Here is a 21749-nt window from a genome sequence, read left to right as displayed (position 1 = left end):
CAGCCTTATGCACCCAGGATTATGCCATTGGAAGAGAACATTTAGGAATCTGTCCGATGTTAATTTCTATGGATCCTCGAAACACATTATCTCATGAGGCACAATTTATGACCTGGGATCTCATTTCATCATATACACAAATTACTGCAGAGACCTACTTGATTTTACAGAGTCTGAGTATGGAGCAAGAATTGGCCTGCCACTAGGACCATAAATAAATAGATCTGTAGGGTGTTTGACTAACATTTAGATAATTTAATAGATTTGACAAAGATTCTGAGAACAATTTTCTCCTCAGAGGAAGATAATGCCATCCATAAAGTTAGGTAGAGCTTTTTATCCATGGGAATCTTGCTGTTGTGGTTTTAAAAAGATAATGGAGGTTCTGTTTGGTTTGGTTTTAATTGTGTTACTACAGCAATGAAAAAAATAGAAAAACAAAAGGGAAAACAGAAACTAGTCAAACTTCCAAACTTCCACTGAATAATTTATCAAGATTATTACTATTATTATCTTTTGCCTTTGCCTCTGCTTGTTACAGTCATAAGGGAAATTTTCCTCGTGACCTCAAGCTGTGGGTTCCTTATTATCATGTTTAGCATTCCACCGCATGGCAGAACAAAGATTAAAACACTATGTTTTCTAGTAAAACACCTCTTTTGATTTTGATACAGAAGTTACAAAAAGGCTTGTGTTATATTGGTATAAAATTCTGAATTCTGATCGTTTACCTTAACTTTCTTTTCTAATTTAGTTTTTATCTCAATCATTTTCTATTCAGAAGTGTGCTTACATAATAGAAAAACACAAAACATTTGTGTTTGAAGGCAATAACAAAACATCCTTGTGTTTACTTAATTGCTGAATGTCTGGAGAAGGGAAGAAAACATAGATCTGCATGGAGTTGAATATGGACATACATGTAACCATCTTGAGAATGTATTGATTTCATCAATTTTTACTACAGAGAAAATCAACTTTAGAGACCAAGTTGTATTAGCTGTGTATTGAAGAGAACTTTTTTTTTTTTTTTTTTTGTGGTATGCGGGCCTCTCACTGTCGCGGCCTCTCCCATTGTGGCGGAGCACAGGCTCCGGACGTGCAGGCTCAGCGGCCATGGCTCACGGACCCAGCCTCTCCGCGGCATGTGGGATCTTCCAGGACCAGGGCATGAATTCGTGTCCCCTGCATCGGCAGGCAGACTCTCAACCACTGCGCCACCAGGGAAGCCCGAAGAGAATCATTTTTAAAAAATGGCTTGAACTCTACAACTCAAGTGTGTTTCTGAATTTTTTTAACCTTTAATGTCACTAACATTGAATTTTTCTAAATTGGAAATTATTTCTCTTTTCTTAATAGACTGGAAGAAAAGAAAAAGGAGATCCTCTAAACATTGCAATCGATAAGATGACCAAGAAAACAAGGGATCTAAGGAGACAGGTACTGTTTTTGCTTTTATTTTAAGTTCATGGTACTTAGTGGTGGTTTACTGAGAATGTCCTTTTTCAGGGTGCTGTGTTAGAGCTGATGTTCAGCTCGCTATTCTTTATAACATCTACATATACACAGAAACTTTTCATCAACAACTTAGAGTCTGCTGAACAGAGAGATGTGACAGGTGCAAAGGGTGTGGTGATGAAAATAATCCCTGAGGTGAGGGAAGGTGGGGGAGAGCCCTCTCACTGGCCAGACACAATCTTCCCAGGTGGAGAGGTGATGCATTCTCTGCCTTCTTCATCTGGTTTTCAGGTTTTCAGACCCAGGTGTGTAAAGAACCAGCCTCTGATTTCTTCTGGGTCTTAAACTCCCAAGGCAATCAGTGAATAAACAAGAATGCCAATGGTTAATGAGAAACACAACTCTTAATCTGATGGGCTCATTAAGATCTATGACCCAGTGTATTTCCTCAAGGATATAAATCTAGGGGAAAATTTGCTTATCAGATGGTTGTTTGGGAAGCAGGGAACCAAAGCAAGGAAAGGCAGTTGGATGATTTAAATGGCTAATGGCATCATTTGTCTGAAGGGTCCATGTTGGGGGAGGGGTGAGAAATCTCTAGTCAGGGCCCCTTTTCATCTTGAAAGTGCTACATGAACACTAGTACATGTTGTCTATAAGACAGTAAGTCTTATTTTATATGTTGCCGTGGTAAGCTTCACTGTCTTCTGTCTCTTCTCTAGAAGAGACAATACCATCCATTAAGTTCCCAAAGAATTCCTTCATGATTTCTGCCTGAGAGGCATCCTGTCTCCTGCTGGTAGCTTTTGCATATATCCGTCTCATTAAGTGTTGATTGTGTTGGTCATCTGGAACCAACCACAGCCCTGGGGTAACACCTGCTTTACTTTCTCCATCTGGAAAAGCTGGACTGGCAGGGATGCATCGTCTAGCACTCAGTCCTGCAGTTTGTCAAGTACAGACAAGATTAGCAAGGTACCTGGGCAAGAATAGCCAAGGAGCATCTTAAAAAACGTTTGAATGAGAGGAAAACACCACTTCAAATCACTGCTGGGGAGCTTCTGAGCTCTCTTCAGGATGTCACCAGAAGGTATAGACACACTTGAGCTAATGTCCTCTAGAAGATACCACAATTAGTTCTGGGATATGAAGTCTCTAGTTTGCCCAGCTAACAAGCCCTTTTGGGGAAAGCATTTTCTTTTTATTTTACCTTGAAAAAGGGAGAATAAAACATTGCTTTCTTAGGCATTATTAGGTAATACCCAAAGAGCTGTACGACCAGGTCTGCTTCTCCTTGCCCTCTTAGACAATCTTTCCATACAAAGCCCCCATATGATATGAAATGATACTGCTAGTAGGAATTGGGATTGGGGTTGGTGGAAAACAGTGACTCAGGTGTCTGGAGCTCAGGGTTTTACTTCTAGCTCTGCCACTAAACTGGCTGTACGACTGTGGATCCTTCGTCTCTTGGTCTCCTCCTATTTGTAAAAGTAAGAAGCCAAACTGGGTCTGTAAGCTATCTTTGAATGAGTCCATTTATTTTCTCTGCCAGAGGTCCTAATGCCAGATAACTGCTGGTTTTAAAAGCAGTGGGAGGGCATCAGGCATCTCCTCTAAGGTTTGCCTTTGGCTAGATTGTCAACGAGGCAAAATCCATGAAAAGAGTCTTCCCTCCCCCTCTAGGTCTTAGTAGAGCCCATTCTCTTACATTCTGGAGCCAATACCCTTAAGTTCTCTGCACTCGTGGACCTATCATCAGAATTTTTTTCTCTCATTAGGAAGGAATGGATAAAGTAGTTTTCACCTTGGTGTTACAATTATCAATAAAGTGTCGACTCTTTTAGCTGCGGACAGTGGTGAAATTTGAAGGTGGATTCATTGTGGAATTTTAAAGCTTTGGTGACAAGATCCTTGGGGAGTTTCTTTTAGGGTGGCAGTAGAAGGAATATGTCATCCCCTCAAATCATGCCATGTATAAGATTTTTTTTTTTCTGCTCACCTTTCCCAAAGATTGAGAGGAATAAGGGTAAAAGAAAGTTGTTTTATGATATTCAGATCCCACAGTTATGGCATGATTTCACACCACATCCCTGAATTTGGTTCAAACATCCTTCTCTTCCCCAGTGTGCCTTTCTAGAACTAAGATGGTCCTCGTCTGTCAGTTCCATCCCTATCTATATGTTGGAATATTTTAATCTGTTTTTTCCCATTTCTTCTGTTTCCCCATGTACACCTGTACTGGTACAAAAGCTTCTCTGAGCTAAACAGAAGCTACCTAGCATTTCTGCAGATGGAACATGCAAGGAGTCTGATTAGCTTGTCTCAGGTGAATCTTCAGTTTAGAGTTAGGTAGCTAGTTAATTGGATTAAAAAAGTTTTATCTGAGTTTCTGATAGCAGTTATGTGGTGGCCCAGTGAATGCTAGTGGTTCAAATAAATGAAAACTGAAACACTTTCTGTTCCTTCAATTACAGACAGGCCTTTGTTAGAAAACATTCAAAATGAAAACCCTCAGCTATCTGGCTCCACTTCCCCGTACACCTATACTTCTTTATACAATATTTAGAGAAATTAAGTCACATAGGGAAAAAGCCGAAATCAAAGAAAAATATTTCTAGTGACTTTCATAAGTTCCCACTCTTTCCACCTCCTCCCTCTTCCTCATAGCCCTAAGGTTGGGCAGTGTTCTTCAGAAGGTGACCCTGGAGTCTTGCAAAGTTGTAGTCACCAAATTAAAAAATAAAGTCAATTATGATTATTATTTTGAACTTGCCTAATGAAAGTGGAGTTAAATTTGTAAACACGTGAAAACAAATCAAGTAATTGAATAAAAAGGATTTCTGTTTAAGTAGAATTTTGAACCAAGTAGAAGTCCATTTTTTTCAGGCAGTATGTCCCAAGGAACTGGGGAGTCATAAATTGTGAAAAAGTTTGCAGGAACCCAAGGGCGTTATTTCAACTGATTGGCATGGATCCATCTTGCCAATTAAACCCATGAGAGTGGGCAGTGGTAGAACAGAATCCTTTTAAGAGTATTTTGTTTGGAATTAAAAATGGATTTAGGGGAACATCACTGCCAGCTTTAAGCATTATGTTTTAATTTTAGAGCTGTGGGCACAGTATGCCCCATGTCTGAGCTACTGTCACTGCTGTGATTCTGGAATCAGCCCATTATAAGAAAAAAAGCTTTTGGCCGAGTCTCTGCCTGAGCACCTAGTAGCCCACGCAGTCTATCCATCCCTTAGAGAGGGCCCAGTTGGTGTCTGCCAGCTGTTCCTTGATGTCCTCCTTCTATGTACCACCTGTGAACTATTCTAGGCATGGTCTCGATTTTCCTTAAGCTTACAGTGACGCTGGTTTATCCTGATTATTATTTTGGTCCTTGTATTAGTCTTGTTTCCTCTCCCGTTGTGGAGCACAGGCTCCGGACGCGCAGGCTCAGCGGCCATGGCCCACGGGCCCAGCCGCTCCGTGGCATGTGGGATCTTACCGGACCGGGGCACGAACCCATGTCCCCTGCATCGGCAGGCGGACTCTCAACCACTGCGCCACCAGGGAAGTCCAGTATTAGTCTTTTTTTTCCCCCCAAGTTGATAAGCAAATCGGGACCCAGATGTTTTCCTATGAGAAGCTAATAAATAGTAATCATAACATGTTAGTGTGTTGCTAAACTTAGCAACTCTCTCTCATTCCCCAAACCAATCAATGGACTAATTCTTATTCCTTCACCCTTAATAGCCATCATAATAATTCCAGCAATGAGATTCAGTGTGTCAACTTGACAAAAGTGTCAATTTTGCTATCACAGTCAAAACATTTTCAAAAGACAACAAAACCATGTATAGAATGCTTTTACATTGGGATGCATACTGAATAGAACGGATTATATAACAAAGGATTACAAACAAACAAGCAAAACATGCCACTGGGTGGCACATAAAAGGTTGATTTACCAAGATCCTGCCTCCAGATAGGACTACAGCAAAAGCTTCCAAGATTAGTAAGAAATAATTACAGCTGAAGATTCCTCAGCTGTCCCCTTTGTGACCCAATTCCATATATAAGAACTGTGGCTAAAGGTGGGTAGTCATCAGCGAGACCTTGTCAAATCACAAAATGTAAACTAAAAAATAGCTGACATATATTGAGTCCTTACAATGTGCCAGGCACTGTTCTAAGTTCTCTCTACAAATGGACCCCATTTAATCCTCATGCCAGCTCTGTGAGATAGAAAGTATTGTTACCATGTCCATTTTACAGATGGGGACATGAAGCCAAGTAATGCACCCACGGCCGTGCAAAGTATGGATTCATGGATGTCCCAGTCCAAGCAGTCTGGCTGTGGGGTCTTGGCTCATAATCATTCCCCACCCTGCCAATCCATAGACCCAATGGATACAGTTGGGTCACCCATATACTAATCTCCTTTGGGGGAGGCAGTTGGGGAAGAAGGAGGGTTCATGTAATACATAGAGGTGCTTTGTGGTTTTCAACAGCACCTTACAACCATGGGGTTGGGGATGGGTGACATGTATGTACTTCAGACAGAAAAAACGTCTGTGGTGCATGTCAAAAATAGGGTTCTTGTTTATGGTAGGATATCATCTCTCAGGCCTCCTGCTGTTATGGTTTACTGGAACCTTTTTTTAACAAGTGCTATTATGTTTAGGTAGCTGGCTTCTCAAAGCATGAATTATAGACTTTCCAAAACATTTACAGAAAAAAGGGAATTTTAAAGCATTCAATTCTTTTTCTCACATCTGCTGATGGGGCCAATTATTTTTAGATTCATTGTAAGAAAACATTTTTAAATCATTTATTTCCAGACTTGAAGCTGGTTTCCTCATAAGGATATGAAGCTATCTATATGGCTACAATTTAAAAATTATGAAATAAAATATTGATTTCCTACAAATGTTAAGGTTTGTGTTCTTCACATTGAAAACCTATGTCAGAGCTAACAATCCCTGGTCAGATTACCCCTAGGTCAGATTGCCGTGCTGCTGTAGAAATGTAGAGATCAGAAAATGATCATACAGCAATTGGGGTTTAAAATACAGACCATAAGCAACTCTGGGACAGCTGAACACAAATGTCATCAGAAACACCAAAATCAGAATCAAAAAGGCCAGAAGAAGAAGAGCAGAGGTAGAAGAGAGCTCAAGAGCGCTCTGAAAGGCAATCTTTGGACAAGCCCCCTGATCACGGTTGTATATTCAAGCTACCTCTACCTTAGGAAATTCCTGTTACAGCAGTCCTGAACGTCAGACCACCACATACTTATTTATCTCCTGGAAAACACTCATTAGGCCAAATTCAAGGGACATGATTTATCCTTGCCAATAGTTCTTAAAATATCACTCTTTCCTTTCCAAGCTCTTTCCTTACAAAGACACTATTCAAATCATGGAGTAGTTTAATTGATTCCTGTGAGCCAGCATGTGGTCGATGGTTCACACATGAACACAAGCTTGTGGAGGATGCCAAGCTTGACCTGTCTCTCACTAGTGAGTCTAGATCACAGAAGGAGTCCAGTAGCTTGATCAATATTGATTAATCAAACAACACGCCGTACTGAGCAGAGGGCTCTGTAACACATGTATGAACAGGAAACCGCCAGCCCCAGAAGTCAGGGAAAAGTGGGATGGGGAAGGATACATAGCAATGTCTGAGTCTCAAGAGAATGTCTGCTTTTGGTCCTGTCTCTGACACCTCCTGTCCTAGGCAATGAGAATGCCACGTAGAATCTTGATTCTGACACTGGAAGATCCAATATAGGATTATAAAAAAATTCTATCATATTTTCCAGGATGAAACTCCTAAGCAGGAAAATTTGGAAGATTTTCAAAGGTGATGATTCAAACAGCAAGGATTTTTTTTTTTTGAATGTCCTTTCAGCTTACCCAAACATTTCAGAACATCCATCCAAAGTGCAGTCATTTAGTTCAGCTGATTCCACCTCCTGTGTTTCGAGTGCATTCCTTCCTCTCCACTGCCATTGGCACTGCTTAATTGCTTTTCACAAAAAGGATGGTCACAGCCTCATAACCAGTGCCTTGATCCCAGGCTCCCTGCCTTCAGTGCACTATAGCTCCAGCAGTCTCTTAGACCAGTATTAGCACATCTTCATGACTTTGCACTTGATATTACTTCTACCTGGAATGACCCCTTCCACTCCTTTTAATTTTTTTCTTCCAGGAAAATTAACAATTTTTCCAAATGCCCTCCCTCCCTCCTTTTTTTTTTTCATTTTAGGAAAATTCACAATTTTTCCTACAAGGCTTAGCTTAAATGTCACCTTATCATCACAACTTTATCCAATTTTTATAAACAGGCAATCCCACTACTCGGCATATACCCTGAGAAAACCAAAATTCAAAAAGAGTCATCTACCAAAATGTTCATTGCAGCTCTATTTACAATAGCCTGGAGATGGAAACAATCTAAATGCCCATCATCAGATGAATGGATAAAGAAGATGTGGCACATATATACAATGGAATATTACTCAGCCATAAAAAGAAACAAAATTGAGCTATTTGTAATGAGGTGGATGGACCTAGAGTCTGTCATACAGAGTGAAGTAAGTCAGAAAGAGAAAGACAAATACCATATGCTAACACATATATATGGAATTTAAGAAAAAAAAAAATGTCATGAAGAACCTAGGGGTAAGACAGGAATAAAGACACAGACCTACTGGAGAACGGACTTGAGGATATGGGGAGGGGGGAGGGTAAGCAGTGACAGAGCAAGAGAGAGGCATGGACATATATACACTACCAAACGTAAGGTAGATAGCTAGTGGGAAGCAGCCGCATAGCATAGGGAGATCAGCTCCGTGCTTTGTGACCTCCTGGAGGGGTGGGATGGGGAGGGTGGGAGAGAGGGAGACGTAAGAGGGAAGAGATATGGGAACATGTGTATATGTATGGCTGATTCACTTTGTTGTAAAGCAGAAACTAACACACCATTGTAAAGCAATTATACCCCAATAAAGATGCTAAAAAAAAAAAAAACAGGGTTTATTCAGTAGGCTCCTAAAGCATTTTAAAATAGCTTTATTATGACACTCTTTGCAGTCTATTTAAGTTGTTTATGTGCTTTTGCTTGTGCCTGTGTCCTGATATTCTTTGTTTCCTCAAGGCATATCTTAGTGCCCCAAATAAAGTAAGCTGCTACCACACAGGTGTGGTAGGATGAAGGCTGAAGGATGAAGAATCCTCTGTATGCAGCTATCCTACCCCAAAATATCCCAATCACCAACTTCCCTCTGTTCTAAGCTCTCATGTCTTTGCTTCTGTTGTTTTAAGAACAAGATTTGTTAGCTTAAAAAGTCCATTTTTACAGTGATAATAACAACTTTTTCCATCTTAAGAGAGAGCTTCTATGCTTTAACCCAGATGTCTCCTGCTGCTGGGCTGGCTTTAGAAAAGTCAGCTCAAGAACCTGTCAAAATGCAGATACAGGTATCCCACACTTTCTGAAAGTCCATTTTATGCCATTTTGCTTTTATGAAATACCTACATTAGTTCTTGTTTTTGCTAACTGAAAGAAATCTGGAGGATTTTTGCTTTTACAAAAGAAAAAAAAAAAAAAAGTGAAACGCAAAACTCTGTCCAGTATTTTGCAGCCAGCTCTTATACAGGCCGTGGGCACCGCGAGTAGCAAGAGTGGCGCCACCAAGCCCCTTCTCCGGGAACTACACTCGGCATTCAGCTGCCATAGCTTTGAACTGTGTTTATAAGCATCTGTGTTTTATCTTGATTTATTTTGTGAATTCATTGGCAAGATGCATCATAAGGTAGTTGCTTCTTCGGTTTACAGCATTTCGGCTTACAAAAGGTTTCATAGGAATGCTGTACTTTCAGATAGCGGGAGAAACCTGTATATGGCTCCATCTTGAGAGATTTCTGATTTCAGGTACAGATGGTGGTAACTTAAACTCTGTATCATGATAAGCTTTCTAGGTCATTGTGATGTTCTGGCAGGTTTGAATTCCACTGCCTTTGTTTCTGATGGTGGGAACTTTTAGATCTCATTACAGTCCTTTGGAGGATTTACTTGAGGATTCCGGAAGTCCTCCAAGTTCTCTCCAATCCATTTGGCATCTTCTAGACCTCACCACTTCAGAGATACAATACTTGTTTTGAGGGAGGGAGAATCCAAGCTTGAGCCTCTTCTCCCCATGGGCCAAGATTAGAAATGGATGGTCTAATTGTTCACTGTGCTGTGTTGAAGGGTTTGGCAAGATCTGTGCTTTCTGGAGCAGGGCCAAGTGGAGGTGAAGGGGAATGAGGCAGTAGCCTACGGCACATAATTTTAGAGGGAGCCAAAAAACTGAGTAATCAAGATAAATAATATTTTCTGCAGTATTTTAGAAAACTGAAATTAATGCAAAAAAATTCATGATGAGCATCTTATCAACATTGTAAATAAAGACAGGATCAGTAGCAAGGCAGTGCTGAGCTATACTGAAGCCTGAAGCAAAAGGAAAAACCAGCAATACTGATCCTGTTTTTATTTACAGCATTGCTATTTTGTTTATGATGGTGACTCTGCTTAGTCTTGGCTCTGCTCCAGAGCTTCTATTTCTTAATGTCTTTACTGCACCTGCTATATGAGAGAGTTTGCCCCCAAAGTCTCAATGTTACGCAGTTTTCTTTTTTCTCCTACATTAGTGGCAAAAGGGCTGACTTTTAAATTTTGTGATGAGATGACACCTTGGACTCCAGATTTGAAGACCTATTTGAATTGTGGTGTCTTTTAGGTTGTCTTGCTACAAATGCATTTCTTTCTGTTTATCACAGTGGTAAGAGCTTTTTTATGGCACTCTGAAGTGCTTCAGAGAAAATGGAGAGCATTTTAATACTGCTGATTTACTCTTTCAGGTCTACAGTAATTTCCTTACTGCCTCATTATAAGGCTTGGCTTAATTTACTCTACACATAATGTTTACTGATGCACATATGGTGCCACAGTTCAGGAAACTGTACCCAGAACAGGTATTTTTGTCAGGCTGGAGCATGGAAAATTTCCTTCAGATACAGAAAAAAAAAGGTAAGAAATTTAATCATTTCAGCAAAGAATGTCCTCCAACGAAAGGGAGAAAAATCACACCCATCTTTAACTTCAGAAAGAAGGATACAGTCTCTCATTTTTTTAAATTGGAGTATAGTTGCTTTACAATATTGTATTAGTTTATACTGTACGGCAAAGTGAATCAGCTATATGTATACATATATCCCCTTGTGTTTGGACTTCTTTCTCATTTAGGTCACCACAGATCTTTGAGTAGAGTTCTCTGTGCTATACAGTAGATTCTCATTACTTATCTATTTTATACACGGTATCAATTGTGTATATATGTCAATCCCAGTCTCCCAATTCATCCCGCACCCCCCTTTCCCCCTTAGTATCCATATGTTTGTTCTCTACGTCTATGTCTCTATTTCTGCTTTGTAAATAAGGTCGTCTATACCAATTTTTTCAGATTCCACATATATGCGTTAATATACGATGGATACAGTCTGTTTAAATGCTGATTTTAAAAGCTGAATAATGATTATATGTGTGTAAAGATTTGCAGTTACCCCTAAAATCAGAGGGGGGATAGGAGTGGGGGAAAAGGAGAGGTAGGAAAAGAAAGGAATAATATCTTCTGAGCTTATTTCTCAACCAGCTTTGAAAAAAGAGAGATGGATTCAGTGGTCATGGACTCATAAACTCTTAGAAGTAGAAGGGACCTCTAAGGTCTTTTCTCAGGGCAAAAGGTCTTTCTTCAGCATCCTTAATACCACCTGAAACAGCCTCTGCTTTAGATATGGGAGCTTATCCCTTTACCCAGCATCTGGTACCATTACTGGGCAATTTTAGTAGCAAGGAAATTGAGTTAAGATCAGTTATTTTGTAATTATCAACCATTGATGTTGGTTTTGTGCTGCAAAACTGATTTTTTTTTCTACTTTGTCTAAGTTTAAGGCCCAGATAAAAGCTTCAGTAAAGAACTCTATTTAGAGTTTCAAAGACCTACAAATAGTGATTATTATTGCATATGAATTCATGGCTTCACAACCACTTGGCTTGCCTTTCCATAACTCTGAACGCTAAGAGTGGTTAGGCTTAGGAACCGAGCAGCTGCTGCTGTCTTGTCATTGAAAGCTGAAATAGCCAACTCTCTTAATCATCTGATCCATTGTTTCTATTTGTATCTGGTTATGTATGAAGGTCAAAAAAGCAAAGCTGAAACCCACTGAAACTGTTGGACATTTGCTTAACAAGTGTCCATTCTCTCCTTGACACTTTATCTACATCTGATTCTACAGTCTATTATTATCAAAAGATTTTATTTTTACAGAGTTGCATTTTGAAGCTGTGACAGTGAAGTTACATTTATTACTGATATAAAGCTGGTAAGTTAGTGAACCCAAGTGGGAGGATTCTGAAGCCTGTCCTTTTAATGACTGTAGTTGTTAAAATTGATACACTTTGATCTTAATTTATAGTTTTTATTAAAATTCCATTAATGGGAAGGCTATAAGGTAAATATCAATTAATAATGTCTTGAGATCCTCAATAATAATCAAAATAATAGCTTTCCTCTTTAATATCATCATTTTTTTTTTCTTCCTTAAATCATCCATACCTGTGGCCAGCCCTGTGCAAGACACTGCACCATGAATGAGATTTTGAAAATTATTTTCCTAATTAATCACAGGGGAGAAAAGTAAAGGACTTTCATTTTAGCTGGGGTGCGGGATAGCTGATTAAATGCAAATCGAGAGACTAGCTGACCTGCCTGGTATATTCAGTAAGAAGGAGATGAATGGATAGTGCCCCAGTGTTCTAGGGTTAGAGAGGAACGATTTGTCTTGAGGGCTCTGGTGATAAGACGAGATTTTCCATCTGATCCAACCATAAGTGCTTGTCAGAAGTTTGGGTGAATAACCAGTCTCAGTACCTCCTCTCTCATGCCACAATTTCTTGGTTTTTCATGAGTACATCAATCCTGTTAACTCTTAAGGGCAGTACGTCTATACCTTTATTTGATTCCTTCAATTTCAGTGAAGATCAAGCTGCCTTTAAGTAGCTGCAGTCGGAATTGCAGCTGCATGAAGGGGGTGACAGAGAAGTTGAAGAGCACCTTTGGTCAAGGCGAGCTGGGAGGTCCATGCAGGCTAACATGGGCGAGGGAGGGCTCAGAGTCACAGGGGCAGGAAGAAGGCAGCACTAGTGAATCATGCCGACTGAGAAGATTTCCCTCAGCCCCTCTTTTGAAATCTGAAGGCTTAGATCAATGTGACCCTGAGGTTGTAGCCATAGGTGCCATAATAACCAGGTGAAAGTAGATCACTTGTGACTTTCATTGTGTCTGTAAATTACCATAGCAACCAGCTTGTCTGTTGCTCTTTGGGTGCATTCTCTGTGTATTTGTCCAGTCTGTGGAAGTACTGTCAATATGTTTGCCAAATTAGGAGGCAATATCAGGATTTGGAGTCCAGTCCAGGTCAGAACACCTACTGAGGTAATGAGCAGGCTGGGCAACCCAACCAGATATGCTCGTAGTTCACAGAATTTTTAGGAAAAGTCAACAACTCCTGCTTTTACAGCTAACCATTCCTCTGTTCTTTGCCTCAAAGTGTCTGCTAGAAACGGAATTGCTTAGACACCATTGAAATCACCTATGTTTTCTAGCAGAGAGTGAGACAAAGAGAATAAAAGTCAAGTAAAGAAGTCAGACTGGCCCCTTGGGGACTCTTGAGGCCATTTCTAGCCTCCTTATTTCTCTTCTTAAGCAGGTAACTGCTAGATACTGCAGATGCTCAGTTCTAAGTAAAGAGTGGGTGAATGGAGCTTGAAATAGCCAGGGATTTGCAGTACTAGTGAAGCAATAGAGTGACATGGACAGAGTGATAAGGTTGCAAGACTTAAAATCCATGGATGAAACCACATAAAACAGGTGCCTGCAAACCTGTGGCCCAAATCTGGCCTTCTGCCTGTTTAGGTAAAGAAGTTGTATTGTCAGTTTTTGTTCTATAATGGCAGAGTTGAGTAGTTGTGGTAGAGACCAACTGGCTGCAAAGACTAAATTATATATTGTCTGGACTTTTATAGGAAAAGTAGGGCAACCCATGCTCTAGAAGTAAGAGTCTGATGGGATGAAACAGATATGGTGTAAGAGTCCAGATCTCCTGAAAAACTGAAAGACCTGAAGTCTGACTGTCTCCTGCCTTTCCCTTAAACAGTGATAGCATCAGTCATGTTATAGGATTTCCGCAAACTTAGAAATGTGGAGTAATCATTAGGGCTCTGTCTGAAATGAAGCTCCTCTAGGGAAAAATTCAGCAGCTGTTGGAAACGCTGTGCAATAGTTAAAGACAGGAAGTGAAGAAGTATAGCGTACGGTGGCAGAGCTCGGGATAGAGACGTTAGCTCAGAGGTACACGATTATCTATAACTGGATTAGAGCAGGGGAGCATGGATGAAAGGCTTTCTCTTTTAGAAAATGTGATGGGCTCTTTGATGACCACAAATGGTCAGAAGTTTTAGAGGTTCATTTACAAGTGACATATGTACCAACAGCAAGTGCCCATCATCCATCCTCCCTTACGCAACAGCATCTTATCCCCCCAAGATTCCCATCCTGCTCAAGTGAACTGAAGTGTCACTCATCTGATACCTGGAGTGGGAACTGGTAAGTTTTGGGTGGGATCCTCCCAGAGCCTCTTGTATTTACATTGAGGATTCTTCTGAGACCCACAGGACTAGTGTTGTAATGTGGAATGGCCAGAAATATGGAAGTATGGGGCCAGATGATTCTATCTGATACAAATTCTGCCACACTGTGGCAGGTGTATAGAACTGACCCCACTAGAAAGAAATAGGGTTTTAGAGAGTTGTTCTCCTCTGTATCTTGCTCTTAATATACTTTTTATAGGCTTCTATTGTTAGCCTTCTATAAAACCATCCATTCAATGATTATCTCTCTCAATTGCCAATGCCGGTGGTGTGGGGGGCATCAAATCTTTCTTTGAGCAATATTTCATAAAATTCCTAAGAGTCCTTGCTAGAGTTAACTTATCTGATACAACTCTTGACTCTCTCACATTGGATTCAAGCAGCTTATGCCCATTCAATACCAGTTAATCAATGGCAGATAATAAATACTCAGCATGAAATATCCAGCTATCTAAACTTAGATCCTCCTTTGTGGTAAGCAATGCCTGAGGGGATATAGTGCTGGGGGTAAATGGTTGACTAGGTGTAGGAGTGAAGGATGGAAAAAAAGATCATCTTTGTCCAATTGGGGTTTGTGAATTTGAACAGCCAGATTCATAAACACATAGACCTTAAGTAAAATAGCACTGTTCTTGGAACCAGAAGACCTGACTGGTATTTTCTATGTGTAACTAGTGGACCCTTCCTTTCCTCGTCTATCAGGATATAGCAAAGAAAATGATGCTCGCCCTGCAAACCACATCTGTCACCCTTACCATGACATTGTAAATAAGGTCAAATGAAATAATGTCTAGGAAATTTCTCTGCAAGCTATAAAAGTGAGCATGCACAGGATTAATATTAAGGGCAATGAGCAGCCGGAAACTGAGTAGAACTTCCAAATACACAGACTAATCGGTCTGCTTTTCAGTGTGGGTTAAGGGCTCTGAACAAGGTGTTATACTAGAAATATCTTTTCCACCTTCACCTATGCTACCTAAAATTCCACCCTTTTGAAATACCAAACCTTCCAGGCTAACAAACTGCATATTTGAAAGTATGTCTGTTCTGATGGAGAGGTGGAGGAATCCTGGGAGAACCTTTCTAAGTGAGAAAAAGTCTTTAGTAATATGATGTGAAGGAAATTAACAAATTTGGACTCTTTTAGGGTGTTCCCTAGGCCAGCCTCCAATACACTGAATAGGAGGAACTCATGCTTGCCTCTAAGCAGCATTTATGAGGCCAGTCAAGTATATGTGGTTAAGTTGATCACTGTAGCTTTATTAGTAATTGGGAATTGAGGTAACAGAGGAATTTTTAGCAATGAGTGAGAGTAGATGAATTGTCTTATTTTTCTTTGTGTCCCTGGTCAAACATAGTGCTTGGTACACCCGGAACTCTTCAAATGCTAGTAGAAGGAATGAATGAGTGAACACCAATTACTGGTAGAGGTAGTGGAATAAAGAAAGAGATAAAGCATATTTTTTCCTCTCTGTGAATTTCTTACTACTCTTATAGTAAGGTCCCTGCCTCCTTTGAGCTAATTGCATTACTACCTACCCCATTTTATTTTTGTGCATTTACTCTTATTTGTTTTCTTTGCTCTAACATTTAAATCTCTTTAATACTAATGTGGCATTTGTGCAGAGTTTTCTTTATGGATCCTTTTTTTCCCCCTGTGAGATCAGAAAAAGATGTTGAAATGCACAACTGAAGACAGATTATTAAGGGGCCTTTATTTACCTTTACAAGAATGAACAACTAGAATCAAGAATGTATGATGGGGAAAGGGTAGTTTCTTCAATAAATAGTTAGGAAAACTGGATATCCACATACAGAAGAATAAAATGGGACCCCTGTCTTACACCATATACAAAAATCAACTCAAAATTGATTAAAGACTTGAACATAAGACCTGAAACCATAAAATTCCTAGAAGAAAACATAGGGGATAAGCTCCTTGGAAGTGGTCTTTGCAGTGAGTTTTTGGATTTGACACCAAAAGCAAAGGCAACAGAAGCAAAAACAAACAAGCAAACAATCAGAAACAAATGGACTACATCAAACTAAAACCTTCTGTACAGCAAAGGAAACCATCAACAAAATGAAAAGGAAACTTATGGAATGGGAGAAAATATTTGCAAATCATATATGTGTTAAGGGGTTAATATCCAAAATATCCAAAGAACTCATACAACTCAACAGCAGGAAAAGAAACAATCCCATTAAAAATGGACAGAGAACCCAAGTAGTCATTTCTCCAAAGAGACATACAAATGGCCAACAGGTACATGCTCAACATAGCTAATCATCAGGGGAATGCAAATCGAAACCACAATGAGATATCATCTCATACCTGTTATGATGGCCAGAGATAACAAGTGTTGGTGAGGTGGTGGGAGTATAAGCTGGTGCAACCACTGTGGAAAACAGTATGGAGATTCCTCAAAAAGGTAAAAATAGAACTACCATATGATCTGCTCCTCTACTTCTGGATATATATCCAAAAGAAATGAGAACAGAATATCAAAGAAATATCTGAACTCCCATGTCCATGCAACATTATTGACAATAGTCAAGATATGGAAGCAATCTAAGTGTCCATCAACAGAAGAATGGATAAAGAAGATGTGAGATATATATAAAACTCACACACACACACACATACACACACACACACACACACACACACACACACACACACACAAAATGGAATATTACTCAGCCATGAGAAAGTAGGAAATTCTGCCATTTGTGACAATATAGATGAGCCTTGAGGGCATTATGCTAAGTGACATAAGCCAAACTAAGAAAGACAAATACTGCATGGTATCACTTATATGTGGAATCTTAAAGAAAAAAGTCAAACTCGTAAATGTGGAAAATAGAAAAGTGGGTGCAAGGGGCTGGAGGATGGGAGAATGGGGAGAGGTTGGTAAACAGGTACAAACTTTAACCTGTGAGATGAATAAGGTCTGAGAGTCTCATGTAAATAATAAAGTGACTATAGTTAATAACACTGTACTGTAAAATTGAAATTTTCTAAGAGAGTAGAACTTAAATTTCTGACCAAAAAAAAGGTATGCGAGGTGATGGATATGTTAATTAACTAGATGGGAGGAATCCTTTCACAATGTATATGTATATCAAATCACCACGATGTACTCTTTAAATATCTTACAATTTTATTTTAATCTCAATTTTATCTCAATAACACTGAAATTAGAGAAAGAATGAATGTCTACCCATTAAAAAGATTTGCAGAGATGTCCTTTCATTGGTTAGATTAAAATTGGGCATACAGCCTTCAAAATCTCATCCAAGTTTAAGCTTCTCTGATTCTTGTTGTCTGGGGAGAGCCATGTTTTTCTTGAACTGTCTTTTTCAGAGAACTGTTTCATATTCATCAAATGGTTGCAGATTTTTAAACTTTGTGCAAAACACTTTTGCAGTATCTATTTGAAAGTGGCTCAATACACATCATACCTTCCTCATGTCCCACCCCATTGGCAGACCATTTTGGTCATTTTTGAGACAGTTTATTCTTCTTCTTGAGTTTGTGAGTTAAACTCTATCCTTTAATCACTCTGCCCTCTTATGAAATAAGAAGGTGAATTGTTAGAATAGTTGTGATCCATCAACTGTATTTCTTTTGGTTTGCTGAAGAAAATGTAGTTGTTTACATTGATGAATAGCACTAATTGGGTAAAATAGACTGGTAGTGCTGAGCTAATACCTTTAAGTGTCTTGTCTTAGGCAATTAATATTCCCTTGCCACACATACATTTAAATAATTGGAAGAAAGCCTTGTGTTCTTGACTCCTGTCAGACTTAACGAATGATTTTGTCAAGTCATTCCTTTCTGCCCTGGTTGATTGATAGCTAAATTTTGGTCTTCTAGCTTATGTAAAAAGTGTTAACTATGCCTTTCAGCTTGTAGGCAAGGGCATTTAAACCATTCTAATAGTCAATTTACAGAGGAATTACATTGCCTGTTTACTGGAGGGGTCAAAAAATTGTGCCCCTATTCATCAGAGACACAAATCACAGGGCTCATGAGCTAATGAAGGCAGTATTTATGAGTCCCTGCACTTGCTGGATGATACCAAGTTCAAGGTGTCCCTGGTCCTGGCTGCTTAGGACTCTGGCTCTCAATTTTGGATGTGCCTTTGCTCATGGACTATGTAATAGATAGATATATTTAGGATGAATATGATTTGATCCTAAAACTCTTAAGAATGAGAAAAAAACTAGAATGCTAGATTGTCACAGTACTAACCTTCATCTGCACCTTTCAAAGATATCTCTATAATAATGCAAATCCATTCTAACCTCTGTCACCACCTGGTTTATAGATTTTCATACATACCATAATTACCATCTGAAAGCAGGGGAAGTGAATCCCAATCATTTCTGGGAGGACTCTCACTTCTGCTGACTTGAGCCTTTGTTGAGAATCTGACAATTTACTGTTTTAAAACACTTCAACAGGGCTTCCCTGGTGGCGCAGTGGTTGAGAGTCCGCCTGCCGATGCAGGGGACACGGGTTCGTGCCCCAGTCCGGGAAGATGCCCCATGCCGTGGAGCAGCTGGGCCCGTGAGCCATGGCCTCTGAGCCTGCGCGTCCGGAGCCTGTGCTCTGCAACGGGAGAGGCCACAGCAGTGAGAGGCCAGCATACCGCAAAAAAAAAGAAAAAAGCACTTTGACCAAAAGGTTTTAATAAGATAGTTACATAAAAGCAAGTATGACCCATGGACATGTTTTTGCAGTAGACATATCTTGACCCATGAGTCCTCCATTTTTTTTTTTTTTTTTCTTTACAGACTCATAAAGCCCCAGGAAGTCACAGAGTCTCATAGTGAATATACAGGAGGTCCCTTTCAGCTCCTGGAATGGGGATTCATTAGGACTCAGCATCACTTCTTCCTCTGGAGGGATAACTTACTCCCTCTTGGGATATCCATCTGCCCCTGGGTCTGTTTCTCATCCTCTCTACTGGGGTTTTCTTTTTTTTTTTTTTTTCTTTTATTATCCTGGGGGAGTCTTCTAGAATTCTTCATGCACTTCACTCATCATCCAGAAAGCTGGATCACGTATGTTCCTGGAATTTGATGGACCATCAGTATCTATATACCTTTGCTTTCAGTCAATAATGTATGCAAAGCTGGAAAAATTTAGACAAAGGAGCGGTTGCATATACTACTAGTTCAGAGCGTGAACTCTGGGGCCAGCCTGGGTTCAAATCCTGCCACTGCCACTTATCAGCCATGTGAATATGGACAAGTAACATTCAATTGCCTCAGTTTCCTCACCTATAAAATGGAGAAAATAGTACCCAGGTCTTGTCAGAGGAATAACTGAGTTATTCCAAGCATTTAGAACAGTGTCTGACACAAAATAAGCATTAAAGTCTGCTAATATGACATACTAATTTTCCCCAATCCTTTCCTGCTCCCCTTTTTGCCACCTTTTCTCCATGGCCCACTGCTGCAATCCACTTCTGCCTTCTGCATTTACCCTCCATTCCACCAATCTCTCTTTTGCTTCCTTGTATTGCCTCAAGTGATTATGGGCTCCATGTTCTGCTAACATTTTTACCAGCACTAAGGAAAGCTGCTGTACATGCTGGATTGAGGCCATCTGGAGATCCATGATGACCCAGGACTGCCTGGGATCCTAAGGCAGTATTTCATTCTCCCCATGAAAGGAATTGCCCTTGCCTACTGTGGAGTAAGAAGGGGACTTTGGTATGGTGCTGTGCATACTGGGACAGAAAGTGGAGCCAGCAGAAGGAGCCAAGTACCTGCTGCTATTCTTCAGGATGATCCCTGACCAACCCTTCCCTGTCCTAGTCCCCAAGACTTGTGTTTTCAGTACAATTTCAAACTAAATAATTTGTTAAATGTATACAAATAAGAAATTGCAGCTGTGATGTTTTTAAACATAGTCCAGAGCTTATAATTGTACATGTACTGTTAATCCAGCACTTTTGGCCAAAGAACTGAGTTAGAATGACACCAACCAGTCAACTGATTGATCAGAAATTTATTTTGATGGTGTCTCCCCCCAAAAATGGTTCAGTGACCACAAAAACTTATTCTAGTTTAATATGTATATTATCAGTCATCTCTTGTCACAGTAGTGCAGTATAATATCTCAATGGCATGCAGAAATAGCATTTGTTGCTCAGTAGTCGAAGATGGTCACCTTAGTCAAGCCTTTTCACGTGTATGGGTTCAGTTGCTCTTCACTGACCTAAGATGGTCTTGATGGGAATGACTGAGGTGACTTAGTTCTATTCCACATGTTTGTCTCCCTCCTCCTGGGACAAGCAGTCTAGCCTAGGCATGTCCTACTCATGAGAATGGCAGACTAACTAAACCAAGCAAGTCCACTGGACCAAGCAAAGTCACCCCTGCATGCATCATAATGGTCAACATCCATTGACCCTAAGCATGCCACATGGCCCAGCTCAGAGCCAGAGAAGGCAGACAATACAGAGTTACATGGCAATGGGCTTGAGTAGAGGAGGGTGAAGAATGGGGCCATTCATATAACAAATCTACTACAGTTATCTACTCAGTGCTTTTTAATCCATCAGCAAGATATGTATCAACTGTTATCTTGACTGCATCAGCACTCCTAGAGGAGAAATCTAGAGGGCATGGACTGTTTATCTGACTAAACTAAACCATCCTGTGTTTGTTATTTAGGGCCATGCACATTGGTGTTTCTCATGATGACAGTTGTGCTTTGAATTGATTCACTAGGGCCTGAACTGGGGAGAGGGGTATATGGAGAAAAGCATGAAGCCTGATGAACTGTTCTTCTTCTTTTTTTTCTTTTTTTTAGAGGAGTAATTGGTTTCATTAAGGAAAGAAGCTGGTATCCCAATTAAAATGATTTTGCTTCACAGAAGATAGTGCCATCAGGATAATGAATAGAATGACCAAAGGATTTTATGTGTTTCTCATAAAGAAAATAAAATAAAGGGGAAAAAAAGTGATTATTCTCTGAGTGCTCTTGCACAAGCTTCATAGATATGCCTCTGCTCCCCCCACAGCTGCCCCCACCCCCATCCCAAACTGTGAGCAGTGCTGTCATTACCAGTGCACTGTGTGCATTGGCAGCACCTTAGCTTATTAAAGTGGTTTTGGGTGGATTACTGCACTGACTGATTACCTTAATTGACCTTCAGACTGGCTAAAATTTGCCTGACTTAATGAGGCTTAATTCTTGTCAAGCCCCTAGGCTAGATGGCTCCTGGCCCAGACACTTTGTTGTTTTGATATTTCATTTTTAATAACAATTACACCCCAAAGCTTAAGGAAATATGGTAAAATGTGTCAGTGATTGTGAAGAGCCCAGAGCAGCTGTATCCATGGAAAGATTTAAGGTTCAAAGTTTTGAGCCCATTTAAAATCACGATCTACCCTGAATTTGACCTTGATTGGTGTATCTTACATCATTGCAGTGAAGTGAATACTATTATTCTTAACAAGATTTTTCTAAACATCTGTCTAAATGATAAGACATGTTAAAACAATCAGCCACTTCTTAAATATCATGAGCC

The 21749-nt window shown here is 40.0% G+C and overlaps 1 protein-coding gene across 1 annotated transcript in view; it reads left to right on the top strand.

Moving 5' to 3' along the window:
- CTNNA2 (catenin alpha 2) overlaps positions 1 to 21749 on the top strand; it is a 1042487-nt gene that overhangs the window by 774500 nt on the left and 246238 nt on the right. The window contains exon 7 of the mRNA XM_019942095.3: positions 1360 to 1440. Coding sequence (XP_019797654.1) covers positions 1360 to 1440 — 81 coding nt within the window. The remainder of the gene's footprint in view (positions 1 to 1359; positions 1441 to 21749) is intronic.

The sequence above is a fragment of the Tursiops truncatus genome, chromosome 14 (assembly GCF_011762595.2).
Source record: "Tursiops truncatus isolate mTurTru1 chromosome 14, mTurTru1.mat.Y, whole genome shotgun sequence".
Lineage (NCBI taxonomy): Eukaryota > Metazoa > Chordata > Mammalia > Artiodactyla > Delphinidae > Tursiops > Tursiops truncatus.
The sequence above is the reverse complement of the archived record's forward strand: the minus strand, read 5'-3'. Positions and strand labels throughout refer to the sequence as shown.